This window comes from Aulonocara sp. 'chitande type north' Nkhata Bay, linkage group LG18 (assembly GCF_057382095.1).
Source record: "Aulonocara sp. 'chitande type north' Nkhata Bay isolate Kocher_YH1m ecotype deep benthic linkage group LG18, A_spYH_male_GT1.1, whole genome shotgun sequence".
NCBI classification, from domain to species: domain Eukaryota; kingdom Metazoa; phylum Chordata; class Actinopteri; order Cichliformes; family Cichlidae; genus Aulonocara; species Aulonocara sp. 'chitande type north' Nkhata Bay.
The window spans coordinates 8,055,429-8,082,926 of NC_141361.1; the positions used below are offsets into that span (position 1 = coordinate 8,055,429).

At 40.1% G+C, this 27,498-nt stretch overlaps 1 protein-coding gene across 13 annotated transcripts in view; it reads left to right on the plus strand.

Annotated features, from left to right (window-relative positions):
- pard3ab (par-3 family cell polarity regulator alpha, b) overlaps nucleotides 1-27,498 on the plus strand; it is a 245,257-nt gene that overhangs the window by 190,982 nt on the left and 26,777 nt on the right. For 2 of the 13 annotated variants that reach the window (XR_015125953.1, XM_086270859.1), the window contains exon 24: nucleotides 17,222-17,244. The exons of the other annotated variants lie outside the window; for them this stretch is intronic. Coding sequence is in view for 1 of the 2 variants with exons in the window: in XM_086270859.1 (XP_086126985.1) it covers nucleotides 17,222-17,244 (23 nt within the window). In the remaining variant the exon portion in view is untranslated. The remainder of the gene's footprint in view (nucleotides 1-17,221; nucleotides 17,245-27,498) is intronic. 13 annotated transcript variants of the gene reach the window in all.

Here is a 27,498-nt window from a genome sequence, read left to right on the forward strand (position 1 = left end):
CCACACAGTCCTATAGGCTCAAGCAGTCTGCTGCAACAAGCCTGAAACAAAATTTTGCTGCTTTCAGGATAAAATGTTTCTCTTAGATGTCTCTTATTTATATCCACAGCCGCATATTTTAGCGAGACAGCATATTGGAGCACATGATGTTTTAGTTGTTACTCTGTGGTTTACCGCGTAGGTGGTACGGTGTAGTATCAGGTTGAAAACAGTCTTTTTTTCTTTCTTTTTTAATGTTTTTGTTTTGGCTCTCAACCAAATTGCATAACCTCACTGCTGAGACATTATTTTCTTTCTTTTGCTTTCCGAAGCCTGCCAAGCTAAATATTGTTCAAAGTGTGGTGATTTTATCCCCTCTCCCCCAGTGTTTACCCGCTATTGCGACTAGTGCTTTTAGTATTTATACTTGGCATCTGGTAACATTTGTAGCCTAGGAAGCGTAATTAAGAAGTAATGGGAGACAATATCCCGTGAAAGTTTTACCAGCTCACTCACTGGGTGCTTCTTTTCTGTTTACTGAAATTAATTACCTGAATTCAGTGAAAACATAATGTAGACGGCATGTTTTTAAGCAGCTTTATTAGCTCTCGACGTTTGCTGTATCACACTCTGCCCCTGTTGTGTGAGAATAAGTGTGCAAAGAGCCAAGTGAATTAGCAACCATTGTTTTATTCCCCTCCCAACTACGAGGCAGCAGTGAATGCTGGGAAGGCTCCGAGGGATTTGGCGTGATTTGATTCTCCACATTTTCTGAGGAGGCGGCGCTCTTATTGAATCGACTCCATTACATTTCATCTCCACCGGGGGAATAAGAGGCCGCAGAGGGAGCACGCGCGGCCGTGTTGTATCGCAAACGCAACAGAAACGGCAACGTGCACAAACAAATCGACAAGTACTCACCTTGCAGCTTTTTATAGGTTGATAAGATGAGGTGTGTGTGTGTTTGCACCTGCGTGCATTTACTATTGGCTTCATGTGTTTTCTGTGTACATGTTATTTAGTAATGCGAATCTCTGCTGGTGGTTTTGTTGTCTTTTGCCTAGTTTAGATGCAGGTGCTACTCCTTCTGTTGGGTTTTGCTCGTGTGCACGTGTGTTTGCAAAAAAACCCAACTTTTTTTTTTCAAAGAGTGAGGGTGACAAGTCAGAGCTGTGACTCAGAGATAGAGAGTGATGGCAGGTGTGCAGAAGCATGCAGTGAATACAAAGCCCCTGCCTTTTCTAAACCTCTAAAAGGATTTCTGTTGTTGGTGAAGTGAAACCAGAGCTAGATTAACCAGCATTGTGGCCCCATTGTGTCTGCGTTCCTGAGTGCATATGACAGCGTTGTTACATTTTCGTTACCACTCGGGGGTTTTGCACAAGTCGCTTAGTCATAGTTTGGTTTCAAGCATACATTTATGTAGGAATAAACACCGATTATGCTTGATGTTGGCTAAAAAATGCTGAAGAATATCCTTATTAAGTAAGCATGGCCATTTTCCCCCAGCGGTCAGTGGAGACCAAACGGAGATCAAAGGAAAAGAGTTCAAATTATAACACAGTACAACTCGAGAGTAATGGTGGGATGGGTGTCAATAATGAGAAACATTGCTATTAATGTGTTAGAGTTTGCCTAAGGTGTAATTTGTACATCTTATATGGACAATGGAATATAAATGTAGGGTTTATTTTTGTAGGGGAATTGTAGCCACGCCATTAAAAGTAAGACTCGGTTATGAAATTTGGTTCCAAAGTACTTGGAATGTTATTATGCTTACCGGTTCATCTAAACACACTCGCCTTTCATTCTCTTTTGAGTAGACGTGCATCTAATCCAACATTCCTGTCTAGTCGGGATCTTGTGATTCTCATGAGTTTAGAGGACAGAGATTTAACGGGATTTTAAAAGCTTAAATATAATTATGTTACATTACATACAGTGTACAATGTAGGATGGGACCAGCAGAAAACAAGTCTTTTTTTTCTCATTACACCCTATAATTACCAAATGACTTTGTCAGTGATGTAATCCCACACACCGTGCTTCAAATGACCTCCTCTGTTTGGACGTAGAGGAAGTTGCGTTCTTTGACTATTTAACCCATTATTGAATTGTCTTATTTCTGAGTAATGTGAAGTTTACCCACCAACGTTTTTACATTTTGCTATAATTTATACCCTAAATTAAAGTCAGTAAGTAAAAAAGTACATAGAAAAGTTTTACTCCTTCCGCCAGATCAACATGGATTCGTAGGAAGTTGCAGCTGTGACTTTTCCCATGTTCGCAACCATTTAACAGACAACAGACTTGAGAAAAATCAAGCTCGGTCACATCTTTCTGCACCTCAGCTGCTGCACTATCACAGTCAAAATGTTGGCTTTCATTCCGATACTGCATATGAATGTGCGTTCCCACTACTCACTGAGCAGAACAGGATGTCTTACTACAGCTTGGGGAACGTCTCTGCTTGAGGGTCATCATGATTGCTTGAATTTGTTGCTGTGAATGTTGATCCAGAGCCTGGTGATGAGAACGGGGACAGAATTTTGATAAGCTGCCACCTTTTTTGCCTCGAGTAAGACACGTCTACATAACACAGACATAACTGAACTCTTGCACCTGAGAAAACTCAAATCTACAGCAGAAGGTAGCTGAGAAAATTGGGGATCTGATCGCTGCTAGCATATATTAAAACTATAAAAATGTACCTTCACTATCACTTAAAGCTAGCAAGGTTTGTTTAACCTGTGAAGACTAGAATGCAGGTTTCTGTAGGCATGGCAGGTTAACAAACTGTAGGAATAAAATTGTCCTTACTGAGCCCATAATCATCATCGTCATCTGGCAAATGCTGGTGATATAACCTCAACTCTCTTTTGCAGGAAGTCAAATACTGATATTAGGCCCAGAGTGTCGATAACGAGACGCACCAGGTTTATGGCGATATTTAGACAGGTCTGACACTCAACTCATAGCATTTAAAGAAAAAAAATCCTTGGGCTGCACATTTAAACACAGATTCAGTGCCATTTTTCTTTGCTCAGGGATGTTTTTGAGCGGTATCGTTTAATCCAAGATATAATTGTTTCCTAAACGTAGCCAGGGAATTTTTGTTGCCAGACCCAAACAGCGAGTGAAAAATAAAATTAAAATGAAAACAACCTCCAAATTTGCACTTGTTCACTCTTTAAATGAAGACATTTTAGTTCTCTGAATCAAATATCAAGGCATCATTGCCAAAGGACACATTGAGCATATCTCTGTGGGAGATGGTGGTACACTTTCTTTGTGGTTTCCAAGTGCACACAACAGGTCACGCATTACAGCTTAACTTTATTTTTTCCCCTCACACCCAAAATTGGGTAAAAAAAACTCTATTGACTAAAATTTGAACTAAAATCATTTTGTAATGATACCAGTTTTTTGTTTGTTTTTTGATACTCTAACCTTGGGGTCTGAGGCTCTTTAGATTCAGTCAGGGTTTCTGCAGGATACTAATCACATCTTACTTTATGAATTTGGGACTGCAAACCGTGGAGCGATCATGACTTTGAGTTTCACAGTGACTTATGATGCAGACAGATGGAATCCAACTGATATGTGTGAAGCAGCAGTGGAAAAAAACACTGATACAGATGTTCATTCATCACCTAAAAGGATGCATTCATCTAATGAGTAACAGTTTGGAGAAAATAAGGGAAGTGATTGTGCTTAATGTGGCTCTAAAAACATTAGGACGTCTCATTTTGATCTTAAAGTGTACTGGGTGTTTTTTTTTTTTTTGGTTCTTTTAAAAATAACATTTTTGTTATGCTACAAGAAACTGGCAGGCTCATGTATCAACTATATAAGTGCTTTAATTTTTCCTTTTTGCTAAAGCATATAGTTATATAGGGCTGGATCAGGTGGCCCTGAATTCTCCCTTAGTTATGCTGCAATAGGTGTAGACTGCTGGGGGATTCCCATCATGCATTGAGTACTTCTTTTTCAGTCAGCTTTCTCACTCACTGTGTGTTAATAGACCTCTCTGCATTGAATCATACGTGTTATTAATCTCTCTTCCACAGCATGTCTTCCTTATTTCACCCCAACTGGTCAGCAGATGGCTCCGCCCCTCCCTGAGCCTGGCTCTGCTGGAGGTTTCTTCCTGTTAAAAGCGAGTTTTTCCTTCCCACTGTGGCCAAAGTGCTTGCTCATAGGAGGTCATATGATTGTTGGGGGTTTTCTCTGTTGTATTATTGTAGGCTCTACCTTACAATATGAAGCCCCTTGAGGCGACTGTTGTTGTGATTTGGCGATAAATAAAAATATTGAATTGAAATGAAATTTAATTTCTGTAATGCCATGTTTTAAAGCATGTGTGGGCTAATTATGCGAAATGCATACTTTCCATAGTTGTATTGTCTAAATCTGCCGCTCATGTACTACATGAACTTTCTGAAGCAGCAGCAGGATAAAAAAACTGCCTGTTCTACACATGCAGCTTTCTGTCTATTTAATACAAACCGCTGAACAATGAATTGCAATGAACAAGCTGGGTTATACCACTCCTCATGCCTGCTGTTTTGCCAGCCGGCCTTCCATTTAAAATCATTTGAAATGGCTTCCACTGTCCTTTAATCAGAATATTTCATATATTAATGATTATGAATCGGAGTATAGTGTGAGATGGGTTGTATTAAAGCTAAGGCCGGTCAGGAACCATCTGCTTCTATATGGGAGAATCAGTTATACTGTAAATGAGGAGAGACAGGCCAGTCGTCTTGCACTCCTAATCCTTGGATCAAGGCCAACAGCTACAGAAGAAAGATGTGTTCTGCCCCGGGGAATCCTTTATGAATGTGGGAGAGGACGCCTCTGTGGGTTTTTAGGGGTCATCTGGGTGTTTTCTGGGTTGGAACGAAAGCAGGCAGGTGAAAGCTTTATTTCCACGTTCTTCTTTTTATTTATTTTGGAAGAGCAGAGTCATCCTGTTTAAAAACGGTGACTATGTCACTTGTGTTTTATAAACCAATGATTTAACTAACATTCTTAGGTTCTTATGCTGGTCCTGTTTGTCTTCTCCTTAGAAGGGAATAAAAACTTATTGTTGGTTCTGAACAAAGCAGCTGGAGAACAAACTTCACTCAAAGTCACAGCTTCGACTGTTAATTTTTTTTCTTGGTCCAAATCTCTAAAGTCTCGTTATTTTAGATTGTAAAATATGAGTTGTTTTAAATAGCTTTAAGACCAGGTGGATTTGGCCCTGTCAGAATACATGGAGGCCCTGTAAATCAAACTTACGTATATATGGCCTCAACATTCAACCCTGTGGAGATGTAGCTGGTTAAATGATTGGTTCTGACTATTTCCTGCAACAGAAGACTGTTGAATATGAATTTTACTGATTGAAATAGCTACATGTCACACAAGTGAAGAAAAGAATGACAGATCATTCCCCTCTGTCTTTACAATTCAAATCTTATTAAACCCTTACATTAGTAGATTTAAAAAGAGAGGTAACAAAACCCAAATAAAAAGATAAATTCAATCAGAATTAATTGAAATGAGCAAATATTTGTGCATTGAAAAGAATGTATTCATTTTTACACACTCGTCCCTCCTTTCTGAGGCTGCAAGTCTGTGAACATGATGCGTCTGCATTGTTCTCACGGATTAGTTCTCATATTTACACATCGAAGCATTGACAATACACCCGACGCATTTTTAAGGCGAATTTCACCACAAAAGAGCCTTCACGACCATCATAATGTAACAATCTGTGTTAAACAATGACGTTTCCTGCAACACTAAAATATTCATATAATTAATATCCTACCAGCAGCTACCGTTTAATGGTCTGAGAAGTGTGACGTCAAGTAACAACATTCTCAGATTCATAGTAATCCCTCCACAAAAATAACAGCTGTGCAGAAGCAACAGAATCCCCCCCTTAAGTGCATTGTTGATTGATACAGTGATGAGGATTATGTCTCGTATTTATGTGGTGGATATCGATGCTTGACATTCCAAACATTTTAATGACAGACAACCTGCTGTGATCGCACTAAACACTGCCACCCTCTGAGTCCTAATCAGAATTAAGTGTTTGATCTGAGCTTACGTGAATATGTACAGTAATCCAAGATTACGCTGTCATCAAAATAATTAGTGGAGTGCAGTTCAGAGTGCAAAATAGTATAGGAAAAGGGAAATGTCTTTAATATAAGTTTGATGCACTGAACTTTTATTTTTCCTTTATCCCAAATTTACAAGCTTATTCTTGTAGTCTCTGTGAGATTAGAAATTTTTTTTAACCTACATGAATGATTATTTATTTATTTCTTATTATTTTCTTTTTTGAAGCAAAGCCCACACCAGGAAAAAAACATTTGAAGATTCATAAAACAAAGATGGTTTTCTTAATTGGCACCAAAACCTGATATAGATTCAGATACTCGATCTGTCCTCATGAAAAAGCTTTTTCTTCTCATTTTTGGGTCAGTAACTTTATCTCAACCCTTTCCATTTGTGAGTAATGTTTCTCACAAGACCGCAGACATGGGGTGGAAGCCCTTGGGGACACTGGAAGGTATTAGAGTGAACAACAGAAAGCAAGGAGTGGTTAGTATTGAAACTGCAGTGCGCACACACACGGATACATATTGTGAGATTAGAGGCGAGGAAGATCCAAATAATGGTAGCTGGAATTTATGAGTATAATTGAGTTTGAAGTTTTTAGAAATTTACTGTGTCAGTGTTCGACTGTATGTGTGCGCGTGTTTATTGTCAGGGACAGTCTGAGGGCCATCTCCACCCAGTATTGACCATGTCTGATGGCGTAATGATGTCATTCCTTCTTATTTGGAGCCAGACTGTCCGTCCATCTGAAGACCTTTAGTTTTAGATTTTCTGAAAATGCCAGCAATGAAAGAGTGGTACAAAGTACAAGAGACTGGATGGAGAAAATATTGGGGAAAAAAGTAACAATTAACTATTAACTGCTTACTGTTACTACACGTGACATTGCTTATTGATTAAAAAGTTGTTGTACATGAACTAACCTAAGTAAATACATTTCTCAGTTTGACCCGTATGTGCTTCTTTACCACAAGAATAGTGCTTAAAAGATATTGTAGTTGTATTTTCTTATTTTATGCAATAAATAAATAAATAAATAAATAAATAAAATTTTTAAACATGTCCAAATAACTCAAAATAAAATCCCCATTCTTAATTCAGTTTAATTCAGTTATATTTACAAAATAATTTGGTGCTATATAATGTAAAGACCCTATAATATTACAGAGAAAACCCTAACAACAAGATCAGGGGGTCATTATGAGCGAGCACTTTGGCAACAGTGGAAAGGAAAAACTCCCTTTTAACAGGAAGAAACCTGTGGCAGAAGCAAAGGTTATTAATAACAACTTAAAGGTGCTGTTGCTTATAAATAATTTGTATTAAGGTTAATGCATATTAAAAGTAAATAGTTAAGGAGAGAATGGTCTTAATTATTGGAATTGTGATTTTACAATATCTTAATGCCAAATAAATCGATAAGTGCTTCATAATGACGGAGGCTGCAATATGCTCCTAATATTTACAAGCCAATAAGAAAGTAGGAACTGGCAAATACGTGTTTTCAAAAACTGTGAATGTATGAAAGGAATCACATGTTGCCTTTAAACCTGACAACAAAAACCTTATTAAGCAATACAGGTTTGTAGTAAATCAGCATAGCAGCAATAAAAGGATTTTATGAAACTGGAACATCATGATGTTCCTCGAAGTCGCATTGCATTACTTTGTGACTATTACAACGAGAAGAGTTCTTCGACCAGGCAAGTTGAATAGTTTTTATCAACACCCCAGGGAGGTCGTTATAAGTTAAAGAAGTCTCTCATAAAAATAAAACTGTTCTCACCATATCTCCAAAAATCTGAAAAAGGTTTTTACACTTAAGCTTTTACTGGGTCAGATCAATTATTTAGCACGATTAGCATCCCTGTGTGTTTTGTTACTAAGATTCTCACCGATTTCTGTGTTTCTTTTTGTGTCTTTTTTGGGGGGGGGGGGGGGATTATTATTCATTCAGTTCAAAGGTTAGAAAGAAAAATGTTTTCTTCAGTTTTCTTTAAGCAAGAATAAAAATCAAAACTGTCAACTTAAAGGCACGACTCGTCACAAAGCCTGGAAGCAGTGAAGCCATTAATGTCACAAATGTCTCTGCAAAATCCACTTAAGGTATTTAATATTCATCAGATCAAGGAATTTGCCAACATTTCTAATAGCACTCAAAAGCGCTTAACTGCAGCTGAGCCATCTCTGACAGTATGTTGCGCATTAGTGTGGCGGTAATGGTGCGCTGCCCGCGCGACATATTCTGCTTTATTTCCCACTGTGAATGGAATGCAGCCTGTCACAGTGGGAGCACGAGGAGACGGGCAAAGCAGAGGTGTAAGTGGGGAACTCTTGACCATCTGCGTTTTAGCACAAGAGCGGGATTCAGAGTCTGGTCTGAGCCTAAAAGGCTGTTGACCCACATTTTGTGTCATAGATGGCACTTTGTATCACTTAGCTGTCTGCATGCAACTCCCCGTGTCCCTGTGTGTGTGCGTGTGTGTGTGTGCCGGTGTTTAACTTGCAAGCATCATACAATAACTTGGGTGGAGTTGTGTCAATTCTTATTTACAGCATTTTATTTCATTTTTTTGTTAACTGAACTACAGTGTTTGTTTTTAACAAAGAATCATTAGTTGCATAAGAGGAAATCTGTGTAAATGAAATCTCTTTGGGACCGCTGAATGGACGAAACAAGCAGTTAAAAGATGTTTTCTTTGTGCTCTTGTAAATTATTCATTTTCTTTGAGACGTGAAGGCATAACAGAATAATTTATAATTTTCATGAATGGAATCAAACTGGAGATGTTATTACATGTCAGCTTTGTAATTACATATACTACTTGACTACTAGAACAATCGAAAAAATTGCCCCCATTAAAAATTAATAATTTATTCAAATCATGATAATAAAGAATAGGGTAATAAATCTTAGTTGAAAGACTCTTCAGGACTACCATTACATTCCCCCTGGAGCACCAACCCCTATCATGCATTAATCCATCCTAAACTGGACCACACTGGGAAATCCTTGGCAGGTGGGGTTATGTATTACCTAATTAGAGTTTTGATTTAAGACTCATCTCTAAATAATGGAATCACACACACACAAACACATGTGCGTACTGGGTGGAGAGATGTGGAACATATAAACGCAGGATGGACTGTGTTCGTCTAATAGTAGCAGGTATGTCAAACTAGCAGAGTAGGTCACTTGCAAGTTTTTGCAAGTTAATGCAAATGTGTGCATGCACTTGCTAGAAAGACGGGACCTAAAATGACCAGTTATTCAAATATGTGCCGTTAGGTAGACAAAGCATGGCTCTACCTGGGTTGTCCCTGTTTTTTTTCCCATTTTTTATTTTGATTTAAATCACAGCAGATCCTGAGAGCCTGCTGGTTTTCATTAGAACAGCCTGTTCCCTCTTAAGCCTCCCTCCCCTTCCTCTAAACCATAAACGCCTATGTCAGTCGGTCTTCAGTGCACGCTAATCCCACCAGCGCAGATATATGGCTACTTTCAAGTAGCTCAGTCATGGATTTCACATTTTCCTTTTCGTAATTCTTTCTTCAAAATGACCGCGGACGTTAAAGTGCTCCCATCTTGCAACCTGATGACCTCATTACAAATGGCACACGACATGTAGGTAGATGTACAACAACAATCTGGGACAGTGTAAGTGGGGACTTTGGTTGTAAAGAAAGAGAGGAAGGAGGGGGTCGCGAGGAGTTGTTTGACAACGAAACAGTTGAGCCATTAGGGATGTACCGGCTGAGTTTGCTGGGAGTTACAGCATGTTGCAACATCCTCGGAAATTTTCACGCTCCCGTTCCTCCCCTCTTTAGACCTCCTCATGCTCATCCCCTATTCAGATGCTTACTCCCCAACAGCATATGGCATTCAGTATTAATGTATTTATGCTTCATCTTGCTGCTCTCCTCTCTGGTGTCAAACATTGCCGCTTTCGTTTCTTTTCTCACAAAATACCTGGAGCAGCAGGAGGTTGGGAAGTTAAAGAGAAAGTGAATCTACTCAAACTTTTCAAGCTTTGCAGTTTGCATGCGTACGCAGAGGACTCCAGACTGCCTCTGCTTACAGTTGCACCGCTGTTGGAGATGCATCACTTCTCAACTCCGCGATTATTAGATCAGAGTCAGCAGGAAAGACGGGGGAAATGAAAAAACACACAAATATGCACACGACAGACCACAGGGCATCAGAGGAAACTTTTTCATCACGCTGTCGGGAGCATAGTGTCCTCTTTGAAATAAAGATATTTACGATTATCCTTCCTTGGAAAAAGCAAAGCGTGACTGGTTTTTGATTTCATTCTGCGCCTGTCTTCTTCTTCTTCTTCTTCTTCTGCAGCTCATTACCAGAAAACACGCACTCATGCCTTCGATCTTTTCTACATTTTATCCAGCACGTCCGCAGCTCTTACACCCGCACTCCCTTCTCAACAAGACTTGTTCTTGCACCACATAAAAATTACATCAGGGCTCTCATCTTTAAATGGCCTATGACATTTATAGATGGGTTGAAGTGTGCATTCTCTGTGCCGTTTCGGCCCGGGCCTATTAAAGCAATTGAATCGTCTTTGCATCTCGTCTTTGAAGTGTTGGGAGAATAACTGTGCTGTCCAAGTTCTGGTTAATCATTAGTGATAGCAAAGCGCTCCATGTGAAAAGCACTGCTTTTATAGCAGCAGCAAGCACAGCATGGGGTGTCTGTTAGGCCCTCGTAGATAATGTAATCTCTAGTCTGGTAAGGGGAAAAGGAGAAATGGGGAGAGATTTTGATGCAGCAGGGAAACTGTTTTTATGTGTGCTCTCTTTATGCCTGTGGGGTGTCAAACAGAGCTTTGGTTATGAGAATCCTTTATTTGTGTGATGATGTAGCCATTAGGGCCCTGTGTCGTGCCTCTCCGTCTCATAATGTTGCTCTGGATGTGAACTTCTACAAAGGGTTTCGGCCTGTATTCATTTTCTGATGGTTAGATACGACGCCCGCCTGCAGGCTTCTTGTCTCATGTGATGCGCAGCTACGAAGCAAAACAGCAGAGAAGCAGAGCTCTGTCCTCGGCTGGGAGTCACCTGCCATGTGAACTGCTGGATTGTTGTGTTTAGCCTCAGGAGACATGAAAACTTATGCTTTGACTGCCTGACCTGAACATTTGAAAAGTGGGAATTGTACAGGCTTGGTTTTCATTCAACCAACACATCATTTTTTATCAAAAACTATATCAGGACTGGACAAGATGAGATGGTCTTTGGCGATTCCGTGTGCCGTCGGGATGCTGCGTGTGCTGAAAGATTTCAAATGCATTTTTCATATAGTTTGCAGATGAATTATCGAAATCTGCACCACATAAGTGGATATTTTCACTACTCGTAATAAATCCAAAATAAATCTCTCGTTCTGTTACAACGTTAGACCATAATAGGCAATCTTACAGACGAGCAGAGCTTATTAAGAGTGTTTTTCCTTCATCTGATGAAGTATGATGATTTATGGTTTTTTAAACTTGATACCGTTTCTTAGCCAAAAGCAGACATTGATAATAATAGAGGCTGTTTTCACTAAGAGAGTTTAATGTTTTGCACCTGGCTTTCATCATACACGAGTTGCATGTGTGCTGCTTGGAAAGATAAACGTGAGCTCACTGATGATGAGTGACTTTGCACCTTGCGAGACCCTCGGAAACGTGCGATGCATTAAGATAGTGTCTCAACAAAAGCAGACAGACACACTGATCTCATCTGTGTGTTGATAAACTGCTGTGTATGCAATTTTCAGAAAATATACTATTTACTCACAAAGAGTTCTGGGGAGCCCAGTTGCTTATCCACTGTTTCATTCACATATGACCTGACGCCAGGCTGTTGTTGATCATCATCCTCCTGTCTGTCTTCTCTTTGCTCTTCTCTAAGAAGTGCAGTACAAGTGTTTTACCCATGACATTATGGCGATATAAAGGCTGTCCATCTGAGTCATTTCAGTCTCCGATTTGCTGCAGCTCTATGGGTGCATAAGTAAATGTCAATCTAGATGTGTGCGGTTGGGTATGAGTGTGTAATTTCAGGAAATGGACATCAGGCCTCCCTGGCTTGTCTTCAGCTCAGCGTGCTGCCCACAATGCTGAGGCCTCAGGTTTCCCACACGGAGGGCAGAAAATAGAGGGCGTTCCTCCAAAGCTGTCGGCAGAGCTCAACCAGCAGGAGCTGCAGCCTGCATCACAACGACTGTTTTTTATTTAGAGGAGGAAGGCAGGGATACTGAGAGGGAGTGGGAAAGGAAAGGAGATGATGAGGTCTGGGGTGGTCAAGAGAGGACTGGAGGAAAACCCAGAGAGGAGGGAGAGTGGAAAATAGTTTGGTACTTTTTCTGTTATGTAGGGGAAAAGAACAGAACATCCAAATTAGGAAAAACTATCCACAGTATTAGTATTTAGTTTGATCTAAATTCCAGCAATTTGCAGTCAAAAGAATGACAGAAATATCTTATTTAAACGAGGATGCTTTGGTTTCAAGAAGAAAAACAGAGCAGTTGACATGACCAACTATAAAGTACAAATAATCATCGTTACAACGCAGGACAAAATGCGGTTTGGGCATCCGCAGCTTTGTTTCTGTTGTTTTTTTTGTAAGTCGCCCATTTCAACTATATTTAGCCCTAAAGTTGTGTTTGGTTCCTTTTGGAGCATATTGTGTGTGACACCCAGTCTACAGACCTGCCTAGCAACAACTTTCTATGGTTACATGTATAAAAAAAAAACCCAAGAAATTAAATATGATCACTTGTGACTCCAAAGCTAAGATGGTGACGGCCATTATGACTTCATTTTAGAAGTCTAGTATCAAGTTAAGCCAAACAATCAATCACCTGACATTTGACTGCTGTTTATCCAGGTTACTGTGGTGCAGTTCATTAAAAATAAATAAATAAATAAATATAAAAATAGATATCTGAGTATTTAGTGCATTTTCATGGACTGTCTTAGCCCAACACAAATAGACATTTATTCAAATTCATAAGATTGTTGGGAGGATACAATGTTGCCAATAAAATAAATCTTCTTTTCGAATTGCATCGGGCTGCTGTTGTTTGCAGCCCCCTCTCTCCTCTCTGCTTTAATAAGTGTAACTGCATTTGGGATTAAGAGACCCCCTGTTTCAGCGACTTCAATGTAATTATCTTTGGCCCCTTTCCACGCACACAATCACACACACACAACTATAGGGCTTTTTTGTTTATTTAATTAGATGCAATGATTTTATGGTGGTGGGAAAAAGAGGAAAAGTCATTAGACTAATTACCAAAGTCTCAGTAGCAAAGTGTGTATCTGCACTTCATCGGGATAAAAGATTCAATGTGTCGTCCTTTTATGACACCAGAGAAATGACTCGAGACTGCTGCGAATGATTTGCCAAACAAAACCCTTCCTTTATGCTTCCGTGTTTTTGCAAATCTCCAATAAACTTGGCTTCTCTGCTAAGACACCAGGCACGTGGAAAGTCACCGAGTTCACTTTCCATGTATGTTGCTTATTTTCTTACGATCTACATGGTTGGGTGAGGATGTTGATTTGGGTCAAGAAGAATTTAATATGTTTTGGTGTTGGCTCTAAAAATAGGGGTTGTGTTTGGTCAGCTTTGAGTCCGCGGTAGAATTAGTTGTTAAAAAATGTATTAAATGCCCTTTTTATTTAATGTCTGTAAGTAACCATATTCTCATATAATTCCACTTGAATTCATTTGGATGTTCACTTTGGGATCTGTATGACTTCTGTTCAGTATGACAGTGAAAGTGATCCAGTGCTGTTTTTAGTCACCAGTAGTGCTAGAAAGCAGTTAACACCATGTGGGTATCTTACCTAGCATGGACGCCTCGATAGCTGGTTAGCTCAGACATTTGCTGACGTGGGAGTAAACTTTGTTCTCAGTTTGCTTTGTTCTTCTTCTTTGGACTGAACACTGACCAGCTAATGGCAAGTTTCCATAACATCTGCTAGTCGTGCAGAAGTGTCTGTATGCAACTCTCGAAACTGTGGCTCGGCAAAGCAAAAAGAAAATACAACTACTAAAGATGTAATGTAGCCAAACTGAGTTGCAAATTAATTATTTACTGATGTTCTGAGAAAAGCCACTCGAAGCAAACTCAAAGAAGATAAATCACAGGAAAAATGTCCGTCCCCACTATTGTGTACTTGGATTAAAACCACATTAACTTTATTTAAAAATCTGTGGTGAAATAAGTGAAACTGTACCGCCCGTGATTGAAACCATGTTTTTAGTTTCACCACACCGCCCTACTGTGATGTCAGTCAGATGGTCTGTTTTCACATGATAGATGGGCTGAAGAGGAGCCTCACTGCCATAAGACACGTTCGTGTGTTTAACATTTGAACAGATGACCAGATTGATAGAAAGATCCTTTTGATTCCTCATTCATTTGTCTTTGTCCTCACACAAGCAAGACTCGAGTTAAATTATTGTCCTTGTTAATGTGTAATGACTACGTGATGACAGGGGAGGCTCATGCCAAGACGCCTCTTCTTTGATTGGTAATTGGGTTCTCAAATCACCTTAAATCACACACAAAGGGGAAACATTCTAGATTAAAGGGATCTCAATTACTCCTCATTTACCTGATATTTTCAAGACGTCAGGCCACAACCTCCCCTCTTTCTTCACATATCCTATTCCATGTACTGTCCACTTAAGGACTACTGACAAGAAGCAGACATCTGCAAGCAGTGGCCCTTTGCCCCGACAGACCGCCGGTTCCAAAACTACTCGCCTTTAGTTCTCGTGGGTTAAAGAGGGAGAATGTGAGGATAAGAAATTGAGCAGTGCTTTTTAAAAAAGAAAAAAAAGTCCCAGAGGCCTCCAGAAACATTAAGAAAGGAAGGGAGAGATAGTTTAGTGGAAGAGAAGGAGGAATCTATGAAGTGTTGACAGCTTTGTTGGTTGGCGGTGAAGAAGGGAAACTTCTTTTCCAGTCTCCCCTGATGAGCCATGTCAGTATTTCTTAATATATTTCTCTATTAGTTGTGAGTCTTTTATAAAATAAAAGGATTTTCCACATTTCCAGTAAGTTTTTTTTAATTCAGTTTTAAAAGATTCATAAAGTTGGAAAGCAAAGAAACATTTCTACTGCTTTTTCTTGTAAAATACAGACGAGTGGTCCCTCTCGAGGCCCTTAAGATTAGCCAAATAAAGAATAATTGGGGACGGAAATCTTAGCGATTACGGCTCATAGCTTCGTTCTAAGGTGTCATAAGCCAGCAGCCTAGGACCATTACTCTACTAGTCATACTACTGTAAGTGATTTTTTTCCCCCCTTGTTGTGTCTTAGTGGAACTTAAAAGAGGAAGAGCGTAGTCGCAGCCAGACCCGTGCGAGGCCTATTGATCCCTGCCAGCGTCTTTCTCTCCCCCCTTTAGATAATGGATTGCCAGCACATCCACTCCTACCCCCATCTCCCCTCCCTTCAGGCCCGTTAGTACAAATAATGTCTAATCAATATGCGCCGCAGTCCCCGCGAATATCCTTTTAACACTAGATTTATGTCACAGCAGCGCACACTCTCTCTTACTCATTTCACTTACCAGCCAATCAATTTAACCAATCACAGCGAAGACCCGTTTCTCTTCATCGTATGCAGTTAAATACATTTTTATTTTAGTTTAGTTCTAATTAAATGCCCTATATCAGCATGTCCTCAGCGGCGTGCCTTGATTGGGTTAGATTGTGCAGTAGCGGGGCAGTTTGGTCACACATCTGAGGCTTTATTGACTATTTGGAATCTATTATGTAGATTTGCATTGATTGGAGATTTCAGTTCATCACTCACTGTCTGCGTGCAGTTGTCGGTGAACAAGTTGTAATGGCAGATCGCTGCATCAAGAAGGGATTTTTCTCTGCTTTGTCACATCTGTCACTTTGGCGGGTTTGACACGTTGTGTATATGTCGGTGCGCGTGTTACATTTTAATGAGCAGGAGGTCTGGTGTCTTATTTAAGGAATATATCAGCAGGACACAGGAGAGCGCTTCTCATAATTATTTAGTTTAGAAAATCTCAAACTGGTAAAAGGCCAGTATTGTTTCTTTGTTTTCACTCGTAAAGAAAAGCGTGGAAGAGGCTATGTGCTGCTCCATGCCTTTCTCTGCATCGGTATAGATATACATATTCATGAGTGGGTGAGGAAGAATGTGGGGTAAACGATCTGTCTCATGAGGGGTGCTCCTGTGGCAGCAAAGCCAGCACTTAGTGCACTGAGGCTCGGGCTGCCCTGAGCTTCCCCTCTCAGTGGATCTGATTTCCGTGGCTGTACGTCGGAAGCAGTGATGACAACCACATGGGCAGAAGCTGTCTCTCTCCCTCGCTTGCCTGTTTCAACGGCATTTGACTCAACAGTTGTGCCTTTTGAGGAAATCAAACGTTTCCAGGGTTATGTGCCCCCTTTAATCAGGCTAATACAGTAGTTTGGTCTTGCAAGGGAAGCCTAAGTATGATTTGCTCTTCGAATTATCAAAATCATTTTGTTGTATGCTGCTGTTCTGCTTCTATCTTGCAGGATGTGACCTCAAAGTCGCTGTGTTATTGTGTTTTTTGAGGTGGCACCAATTTGTTAAATAGATCAAATATACACTTTCCAATTACAGCAGAAACACTCAAAACTTGGTTTTGAAACTGTAAAAAAAATTAGCTTCTGCGATTTCCATAATCTGAACCTGAATGTGCTGTTTTTCTGTCTTGCTCATTCCCTTGTTCCTTTATACATAGGTCTCTTACTTAAGGCCTACACTGTGTCATTAATTGACAAGTAATCCTCGACAAAAGGAAGCTTATGCATTTTTATCAGGTATTTCCGTATATTAACATTTAATGCCATACGAATTACGTCCAGATTTCGTGTGCTAATCCCCTTCCAAAACAGTAGATTTGGCTGTAAATGTTCCATCACTAACACTAATCCAGAGTGTATCCCTATCATGTTCTATTTTAAGAGGGCACGTCTGTCATTTTACTGTATTTAAAAAAAAAAAAAAAACAGATGTTGGAATTAACTAACCCTTGTATCCTGTCAAATTTTGTGGATTTTTCACGCTTCGTGGACCTTGACAACCCAGTGACCGCACACTGACGGAGGAAGGTAATGGCAAGTGGTATTTATATGTTAATAGCTAGCTTATTCCTTAGTGTAGTACAAACCAGTTTCTTGCCAGAAACCAGAACTGGATCATGCAGTATATTTGCCATTTGCAGGTGGTTAATCATGGTTAATCACAGCAAATGGTAATAAACTGACTTGTATATTCAGTGCTTTTCAGTAATTGTCCCGTCGTTTGTGGCAAATTCTAAACATCTGATCCTGAAAGGGTAATACAAGTTTGTCTGTGCAGTTACTTTGATCCAGTGTCTGGTGAGCAGCTACACTTCATGGAAATGACAAATACAGACAGTATTTGACTGGCGTTTCCTATGAAAGTAAAAATGAAAATATGCTGTCTAAAAGTACATCCTGTTAAGTAGTGAATAGTAGTGAAAAAAAACTGTTACAAATACTGCAAAAGCTTTTTGTTACAGTTTCCTTTTTCATGTTCTTTATCAGATAAGCATTAGATGCCCAAGTCTTCCAGTGCAGCTAATGACCCTCAAGCTTAGAACGAAAGCTTATATGCAGCTGTGAGTGTGGCAGGTGTGGTTAATGTAATTAACTATATTGATGTTTAAAGGAGGTGGTCAAACCCAGGAATACATTACAAGAAAAAACAGAAAAATAGGAATATTCTCAGAAGTGTTGATAATATTTCTTAGTTTCCATATAATCGTCCATCTAGTACAGCGGTTCCCAACCCCCGGTCCACGGACCAGTCCATGAGTCGTTTGGTACCGGACCGCAAGACTTCGACACTCGGGTGTGAAATTTATGGTTTTCAGAGTTTTTAGTGTTAACTCAGTTTCCCTGGGTCTTTTCCAGTGTTGTAGCTGTGTGTCTTATTTTAAAAGAAATATTCACACGTTACCATAGCAACCAGAGAGCATTAAGGCCCAGGGAGGAGGATGTTACTTTCATTGTTGTTGGTGCATTTCAGGAGGACGCTGCTAATAAAGTTACACAATTACACAGTGAATTCACGTTTATTATTATATTTACAAAATACCACAGTTTTTGTCTTGGTCGTATCATTTTATTTTGTTATATTTATCCACGACACCTTAAAGTCTGTGAAAATATTGTCTGACATTAAACCGGTTCGTAGCACAAAAAAGGTTGGGGACCGCTGATCTAGTACATAGAAGTGCAATGTAAATATGTGAAACTAAGTAGTAAAGGCCAGCAACTACAGTAAAAATACTCATTATGCACAAATCTATAAGTCAATTACTAGAACAAATTTCCCTGTGAATTTACAGTAAACTACTGTGTACTACATATGCCAGTATAGTACTGCTAATTGTGTGGTTACTATTGCAGTGTTGCCTTTATGTTTCTACTCATAATATATTATTGCATTCAGTATTTTCTATAAAATCCTGCTTTATTTAACATAAAAAATCCACATTGGGAAAAAAAAAAAGCTGGGCAGATACGATTAATCGCTGTAGTCATGGTTACCCATTGTTAGGTAAACCTTAATACGAGAAACCATAGCATACATACATGCAAATGGAAACACTGTATCAGTACAGCACTTGAGGATAAAGTATTTAAATTTAACTTTTAGATTACAGTATTTATTTCAGCAAAAGTCCAATTTAACTGACAAAGAAAAAAATGCTGTATTAGTGTAAAATTTCACAGTAGTTTGTTGTTAATACATCAGTAGTATCTGTATATAGTACAATATAAGAATAAAACAGTGTAATCGTCCTGTTTTACTTCATACAAATACCAAAAAAGGAGGAAATACAACCCTGATAATACGTTCAAAAGTCGTTTATGTTTAAGCTGTGACCTAGGATATACTACATGTACAATATAAATATACATGTAAAGGGCACGCTCCCATGTTATGGATTTCTAAGTGTGTTTATTTGGTGGCGGTTGCACCTGTTTGGTCCTGTTAAGGCTGCTCTGAGGCGATACTATGGTTGTGAGTTTGCGCCGTATAAATAAAACTGCAGTGAATCACAATAGGCATAGTTCCAGTACAGTCACTACAGCAGTACAACTATTCCTGATACACCGAGGGAGGGAGGCAGCTTAACAAATAAGAGCTGATGGGAAAGATGAAGAATAGGGGGAGTGAAATGGAGAATACATTACATTTCAAATCTCATTTGTGGAACTCCGGCAGATATGAAAATGCAGGAGATTAATAAATGAAGGAGAAAGTGTTCTAATATGCACAATCAATTCAACATCTCTTGCCTCCACAATACAATGTAAAATATATTACAAGTGATTGAAGAGCTTTGTTCCATGATGAGATGGCCACCATTATGCACCATTATACTCCAGCTCTTACAATATGATTAACAGCACAACAGGCAAGGAAGAGGGGAATCATCATCTAGAGACAGGCGGATCCCTCGAGGCCTCCTGAGTTGTCTTGTCTGGCCGTCTAAAATACGGTGCTGCCATAGTGAGGTCACTCCAAGTGCGTGCACGCGTAGGCCTATCACGCCAACCAGCTTCGACACTCAACTAATGGCAAAAAGGCCTTTTAAAGTGGCACACTAAAACCCAGCACACACCCACGAAGCCTTAATGTCTTATTTATGGCCCCCTGGTTTGCTATAAAACCAGCCTGTGTCAGCAGCTAGTTGCAGGATCTCCAGGGATTCATTCACTTCATGCCAGTACGTAGACTGCACCCTCGCCTGTGTTCTTCCTTATTCAATTCTTCAACCGTCAGGGGCTCGGTCTTCTTCAGCACTGCGACACAAACTATGTCTGCAATTTGGCCGGCTAAAAAATGCTTTTAGTGATAAGAAAAAGTTGTTTTTTTATTTAGCTAGCTTGTTGTGGATATGGCCACAGCACTTTATCTCTGCTTCCCACTTTCCCATGTATCATCTCCTCTTCTCCCCCCTGATCTCTTTGAAGTCTTTACAGAAGGCTCTCACCGGACTCTGCCTTTTGCTGTCATTCAGTCTTATCTCTGCTCCCCTTCTTACTGTCTGCCCTTATCTATAAATATTTCTTTCCCTTCGGCCATCCTTTTAGCATCCCTTGACTTGTCGCTATCTCCCGTAACCTTGTGAGCTCAGCATCTCTTCTGACTTAAATGAAAAACTATCCAAATTTTACTTTCAGAAACCCAAACCCTACGTTTAAATTTAAGGCTAAATTTAAGACAGACTTGTTTGCTAATGTAAAAAAGATGCATTTGAATTCCTGGTTTCAGTCTGCCACACCTTTTTTTTTTTTTTTTTTTTGTTGCCTGCCTTTGTCTCCCACCACCATCTTGCCTCCTTTGTCATCTCCCTCACTCATCCTTCCTTCACACTTGGCCTATGAACCCCCATCCCCCCACCTGCTTTATCCCCTCATCCTCCCTTCCATTACTGTCTTCCCTCTTTGCTCCTTCATCCTCCACCCTCAGCCTCCCTTATCTTTCTCATCACAGCTTTCAGAAAGAGTTCCCATCTTGAGGTCTTGACAGCATTCTCTAGACAGAAACCAGCCTCCCTGAGGGATCTGAACCGTGGAGAGATGTGTGACGGGTACCTGCCAGAAACTCTGTGACTCCCTTTGAGTTTTCCATAGGGGCTCTTTGATGGGCTGCACTTGTATGTGTTTTGTGTGGGTGCATGTGTGTCGTTTTGTTGCATCAGGCAGAGCAGAGGATCTGTGCCGGCCTCGAAAAACAGATTTTTTTTCTTTCTTTTTTCTATTCAAACAAATGCGTAAAAATAAAACGTCCTAATTAATTAGAGCCTTTATGCGTCTCCATTTACAATATTAGGTTGGCGCCATTTACGACTAGAATTTGTTTTAATGTTGCAAGTGTTATTCTTCTGCCCACTGAAGTTTAGTTTGCCTCCCCATTTTGGATATTGGTCTTAAATCATAAAGTAACATTGAAATACAAAGACAATAAAACAAGCAACAAGTGTAGCTCAAAATTAGTATGACTGCATTACATCCACAACACAAACATCGAAAAATGTTTTAGATTTTTGCTTCATAAATTAGTCTAAATTCTAATTTTTTCTTTCTTTTCTCATTTTAGAATCACTGTTTAGATGCAGTGACAATTCCATGCACAAAGATGCGCTAGAAACATTAAATAAAGCAGACATGTTGCACCTATGTGTAGGGATGGGTACCGGTATCCGGTGCCATGATGGCACCGGTTCTGACATAAACGGTAGTAACCAGACCGAAAAGCAGCGCACATTTTGGTGCTTTTTTTTCCGAGATGTCATACACTTTGGATTCTAGCCAATCATTTTACGTTTCCGAGGGTAGTAGGCAGGCCCAGGTACGTACGTTCTTTTAGAGCAGAGCTACAGATTTAAAATGCCCAAGGCGAAGCGGTCAAAAGTCTGGCTGTACTTCACAGCAAAAGATGCAAACTCAGCAGCCTGCAACAAGTGCTTTAAGGTGATACTGTGATACTGTCAAAGGAGGTAACACCTCAAATCCGATGAAACACCTGGCGACGCATAGCGTTTTTTTAAAAGCCGAGAAATGACCTGTATGTGATAGATTGCTGCGAGACCTCACACCGGGCACATCTACTGCGGGTGTGGTGCCTGTTATCGGACGCGGAGCTAGCAACATCCCCCCAAAACCCGAAGAGGAGAGTCCTGGCCCCTAGCCCTGCCAGTGTAGCAGAAATGATGATGATGGCAGCAGCAGCCGTTCTTCTCTGCGTGAGGAGCTTAATGTTGTTCGTGTGTAATTTACGTTGAGTAGGCTAACCACGTTATTACATTAATGCATGTAAGGTGAACTAGCAAACACCGTCATAGCTACATGCGGCTGTCTTCTTGTTTGATGGCAGATACTCCCTTCACCCTGCCAAAAACGCTAAAATTACCAAAGAAAAAGTGGGAAACAGTTAAACATGAGAGGTTTTTGGACAAAGTTTGTGTTTTTTCCATTGTTTAAGCACTGCTTCCAGCCAAGAGTGATGCCATATATGCCCTATAGCTGCAGAAAACATTGTTATCTTTTTACAAAAAAACATGAGAGGTTTTTGGACAAATTTTGTGTTCTCTATTCTTTGAGCACCGTTTAAGCACCGGCACCGTTTCAAAAGTACTGGTTTGGTACTGGTATCGGATAAAACCTAAACAATACCCATCCCTACCTATGTGCAGAAGCATTTTATGTAAACACCCTTACCAGTCACACAGACCTGATGTAGTCACCCTGTCAACTCCTCTGCTGCTAGGCGTCTAACTAAGCAACGACTGAGCCTAGGAGGATGTTTTGACAGGGGTTGTGAAGCAGGGTAGCCTGAATAGAGACCAGACAGCTTGTTTGTTTGTTTGCTTTCCCCTGTGCTCTCTTACCCTTAGGCAATGAGTATGACCAAATCTAATTCTGAATGCAACATATGATATTCCAGCTTAGTGGAAATTTTTGCATACGGCAGCTACAAATTAATTTTCATATCGATAATTCTGCAGCTTGGAAATGTGTTTGTGAATTTTGTGATCTATAGCACAGATTTTTTTAAAGCATTTTTTCTGGTTCTGCAGTGAAGACTGAAACAATTTTTTTCCTATATTTGTTTTCAAATCTATCGTTTAATTGAAAAACATAACGCCTGCAGCGGGAAAACTATTGCTGGGATTTGTCAAAATGTGGGTCATTACTACACAGCTCCCCACAATCCAACACAGCCCAGACATACGCAGACGCATCCAGGAGAAAATAGTGAAAAAATTGTAAACTAGTCTAAAATAGCGCCTGAATTTTACTTCTAGTACAAATTTGCATGCGACTCAACAAAAGCCAGAGAATTTCCACCTCTTTGGGGAGTTCATGCTGCTTAGATTTGAATGGCAGGAAAAAGTGGAAGAGGGATTGACACAAGGCAGGGGAGAGCACGAAAGGGGAAGCGTCTGTACCCTGCTGATGCTATGGGTATTTTTCACGGTGGCCCTGCTTTGAAACATTTGTCCTGAAGAGAGGCAGGAAAGTCTTTATGCGCCTGTAGAGCCTCTCGGTGTTCATGGCTGCAGCTGGTTGTGTGGGAGCATTCGGCAGAGGGCTGGGAGGAGGTTACCCAGGATTTCCTGTTAAACAACTTCAGCTTCTGTTTTGCTGGGAGAGATGAATGGTTTTAAAAAACATTACTCTGTGCTGCTAAAGGGCATTAATATCTGGTGTTGATCTGAGACTTAACACTTTTCAAGTAAAGATATAAAGCCATAAGAAGGGACAGTTCCCAAGGAATTACATTGGAGATTATTGCAAATTTTTATTATTGTCACAATGTAGCCTTCTACGTTCACTTTTCTGTTGCCATATTATAAATGATTATTCAGTCTTTTGGCTTTTAAACTCATAATTGTCGTACTCAAACTGGACCTCAAGGATCATATTTCAAGGCTCATCACTATCTGAAGTAATAAGCCCCGACTCGTTGAGTATCTGACTCTTTATTGCAGTGTTATTGAAATCTTAAGCTTGCAAATATCAAGGAGACGACTCTAACCTTTAAATTTGTCTAGGAAAAAATAAATCCAAGATATTTCTGTGTGCTGTCTGTGCTTAAAATAAAACAGACACAGGATTTCGTGTTTCTTTTGCTCAGAATGTTTTGGGGGGTTTTGGTGGTGGTCTGGAAATCATGTCCTCCAAAAGCTCCTATATATACTGAATATTTCATGAGGCTGTTGTGTAGAGTCCCAGTTTTTAATGAATGCTTCCTGAACCACTGCTGCACTTTAGCTTCATTCCCAAGAGTGATTTGGAAAAACAAATGTCCTTTTTTTTTTTTCAGCTCATGTGAGATACATGCGTTGATTTTGTAACAAAAATACTCATTTGATACATTTTTTTAAGTCTTTCACAGAACAAGCAACTAAGTAACAGATCAGTAACAACATAGATCATATTCTGACCATATTCTGAACATTTAATACCAAGTGGCAAGACGTAATGTTTCCCATCAGAACATTGTAATTAGCTGATCAGTTTCAGTCAACAATGGTAGAAAAAGAAAGAAAGCAAACAAGTCCGGCCTTTGAAATGTAATATTGCAAATATAGATGGTTCGATTTAACACAGAAGCACTGGCTGTTTTCTTTTCGATAAATATGTTTTACAGGAATCGCTGTCAGAGACTTGCGTTTGTAGAAAGATGTTATCTGGGTGGTTTAAGGGCATACGAGACTGAGGATGGGTTCATGTTTGGAACATGGTTTTGTCAAAATGCAGCCTGAGAGTGAGCATTTTCCCTGGCATCCAGGACACGTATTACCATGGCAATTATACATCAAATACTCAATCTTTCTCTCTCAAAATTGCCTGCTGTCACAAGATGCCTCCAGTCTCATTTTCTTCCAATGCTGCCCCGAAACGGGGAAAAAGGCCCCCTGCCTCCTGATGATAATGGATCCTAATTTGACTTAGATTATGATTTATCAGATGCTGCTCATGCTTCAGTCGGAAGTATTATGCAGCTCTCTGAGAATGGGAACCATTACAAGTGAGACATCCATCCGTCACCCACCGGTCGCCATAACGGAGAGAACAAGAGGGCCATATGAGCTGGACCGTGATGCCTGCCCCAGAAATTAGACTGCTCCAATTTGATTTCTTTTCTCTCTCTGTGGTGTTCTGCCTCTCCTCCCCCTTCATTTATGACTGCTCCCCTTTCTCCCAGTCCAGGTCAGGCCAAAATTGTCAGCCGGCATTGGACACGAGCATCAGTCAAACCCTAACACTTGCTAATAAAAGGAGCATTGGAATTGTAATGTATGCCTGCTCGACTTACTTTAAGTTAAAATTGTCTCTACTCTGCTGCCATAGATGGGATGGATCCTTTTGTAGTTGCCGTGAATAATCTCCCACTCAGAGTGTCCACTTCCTAATGTACAGATCATTGTGACCACTAGCAAATTTACTGCACTGAGTAACTCTGTCTTTGATACATGCATAGATAAATCATTTTTTGAGACCTTAGGATATTTTGCCTCTCATGCATATAATAGGTTCAAAGTCATTACTATCCATTATTGAAGTTTTATGTGTTCTCCCATTTTACTAGTCTATTTTCCTGGGGTTTCTATTAGCTCCTTTTTTTTGCCAGTTTTGAGGTTTGTCCACAGCAGGTGATGCCCTCTGATGGACGGTAGAGTGAGATTTACCTTTACCTGCAGTGCTCCCATCGAAGACTTTTATTGTAAGCCCAGGTTTTTGTTTGTTTATTTTGGGGGTTTTTGTTGTTAATCCTGATCTTGATACAGAGTTTAAGAAAAGGTACTAAGATGGGGCATCTTATCTTACTACTACTACTACTACTACTACTACTGAAGCTAATAAATATTACCAAATAAATGCCAAGTACCGTATTTTTCGGACTGTAAGGCGTATTAAGCGAAACAAAACAGTCAGACAAGTCAAACTTTACTCAACTCATTCTTCTTGCTTCCTCCACTTCCGTACCATTGATTTATAAATGTTGAATTCTCTCACAGCTGCTCTATTCCCATGTTGTTGCAGTATATTAATGACTAACCTCATATTGTGGATGGATTATCTCAGTTGTTTGGTCCGTTTACAGCCTAACCCTACGCGATTGCATTTGTTCCTAACCATTGGGAACCCTCACGTTGACTTTTATTGAGTGGAAAAAGGTTATCGTTCATCCTCCAGCTTCACTGTATTTATGTTATGCTAACATAGCTGTGTCGCTAGCGATCACGTAGCACATCATTATATACTAGCTTGTCCAACTTCAATAACTCTACAAATGTCACTGCTGTTTAGTTTCCTGTCTTCATTTATGTTGGAAGTGATAGCAGAGCTGTACGTTTTCATTTTTTCAGAAATCTCTCAGAACTTGTTTAGATGGAAGCTAGCGAGCTAACTTAAACTTAATTGTTACACCTGGTAAAGCAGCAACACTGATCATTTTATTAAAGAGTTGAGACAGTTTTTAACTTTCAGTGATGCCGTTGTGTTTTGGACCTGAAGAGGACGGAGTTTTGGACCCAGATTACTCCGCGAGGCTCCTGACTACAGCAGCCGTAATGCTCCGACAATCCATCAGGCGGTGCGGCTTCGTAGCTTACCGGAGTCGTACTAAAACATTTTTTGACAGATTTTTGAGCGCCGTGTACCACATAAAATCTGTTCAAGGTCAGTAAGCACAACCAGAATTCATACATAAGGCACACTGTCGATTTTTTGAGAAAATTAAAGGATTTTAAGTGCACCTTATAGTGCAGAAAATACGGTAATAGAAAAGTAAGTGTGGGTCACAGCTCTCCTTTCCAGTAGCGCTCTAGACTTTGAGTCACTGAATAGCAACCCTACATCCTAATTAAAAACCACTGGTAAATCTGAAATCCTCTATCACCTCAACAAAGAAATAATGTTTGAGTGAAACTCTGTGATGCTTTGCCAACATGAAAAGACAAGAGCCAAAGAACTTGTTCAACTGTAGTTTCTCATTCAGACTGAACTTTATTCATGAGTATGAAAAAGTCAGCCCTTGTTATCAATGTTTAGTTTAGCTGAGCCCTCATAAAAATGTAAAAAAGCCAGTCGGACTCTTTAATGCTTCCCTAATCCACCGCTGATAAGACTGCGTACTCACCCTGCTGGTTTGAAAATCCTCTCCTCTTCCCCTCACCCTTTCATCTCACACTTTGCGTTCTCAAACTCTGCCAGTAATTTGCACAACCTGTAGGAAAACGCTGCTCTTGTGGGCACAGGCAGGTTGAAACTAGTTTTCGCTTCGCTGCAGAGTTGTTAAAGCACCACTACAAGTTAATAGCCTAGAAGAGTCTACTTTACGGCCGTGTTGACACAGAAAGGAATAATTAGTAGGATGCGATGCTGCCAGCGGTAAAGCCATTAACTCGGACGACCCTTTCTCCAAACCCTGTTGCCTGGTTACAGTTTCCCCAGGTGACCAAATGTGCTGAATCATAGTGATCAGCTGTGACTCACTAAGACAGTGGCCTGCAGGCGTTAGTTATGATTGGTGGGATCGTAACGGCAATGTGAAGCTCAGATATATTACAATAAGTGACTTATCTGACAGCACAGATCTGTCGGTTGACTGATTGAACGGTGTGGCCTGATGGATGCCGTCTCTGCTTAACCCTCAAGTCAGTGTCAGTGTCTGTAGGGGGGAAAGAGCAATGAAGCAAGGTGTGATTGAGATGGCGCGAAAGGGTCTGCGAATTTATATCTGAGATGAATAGACTCTGAAACAGACGGGCGGTGAAAGCGACGGAAAATGTGCTTTGTGTTTCAGAGCTG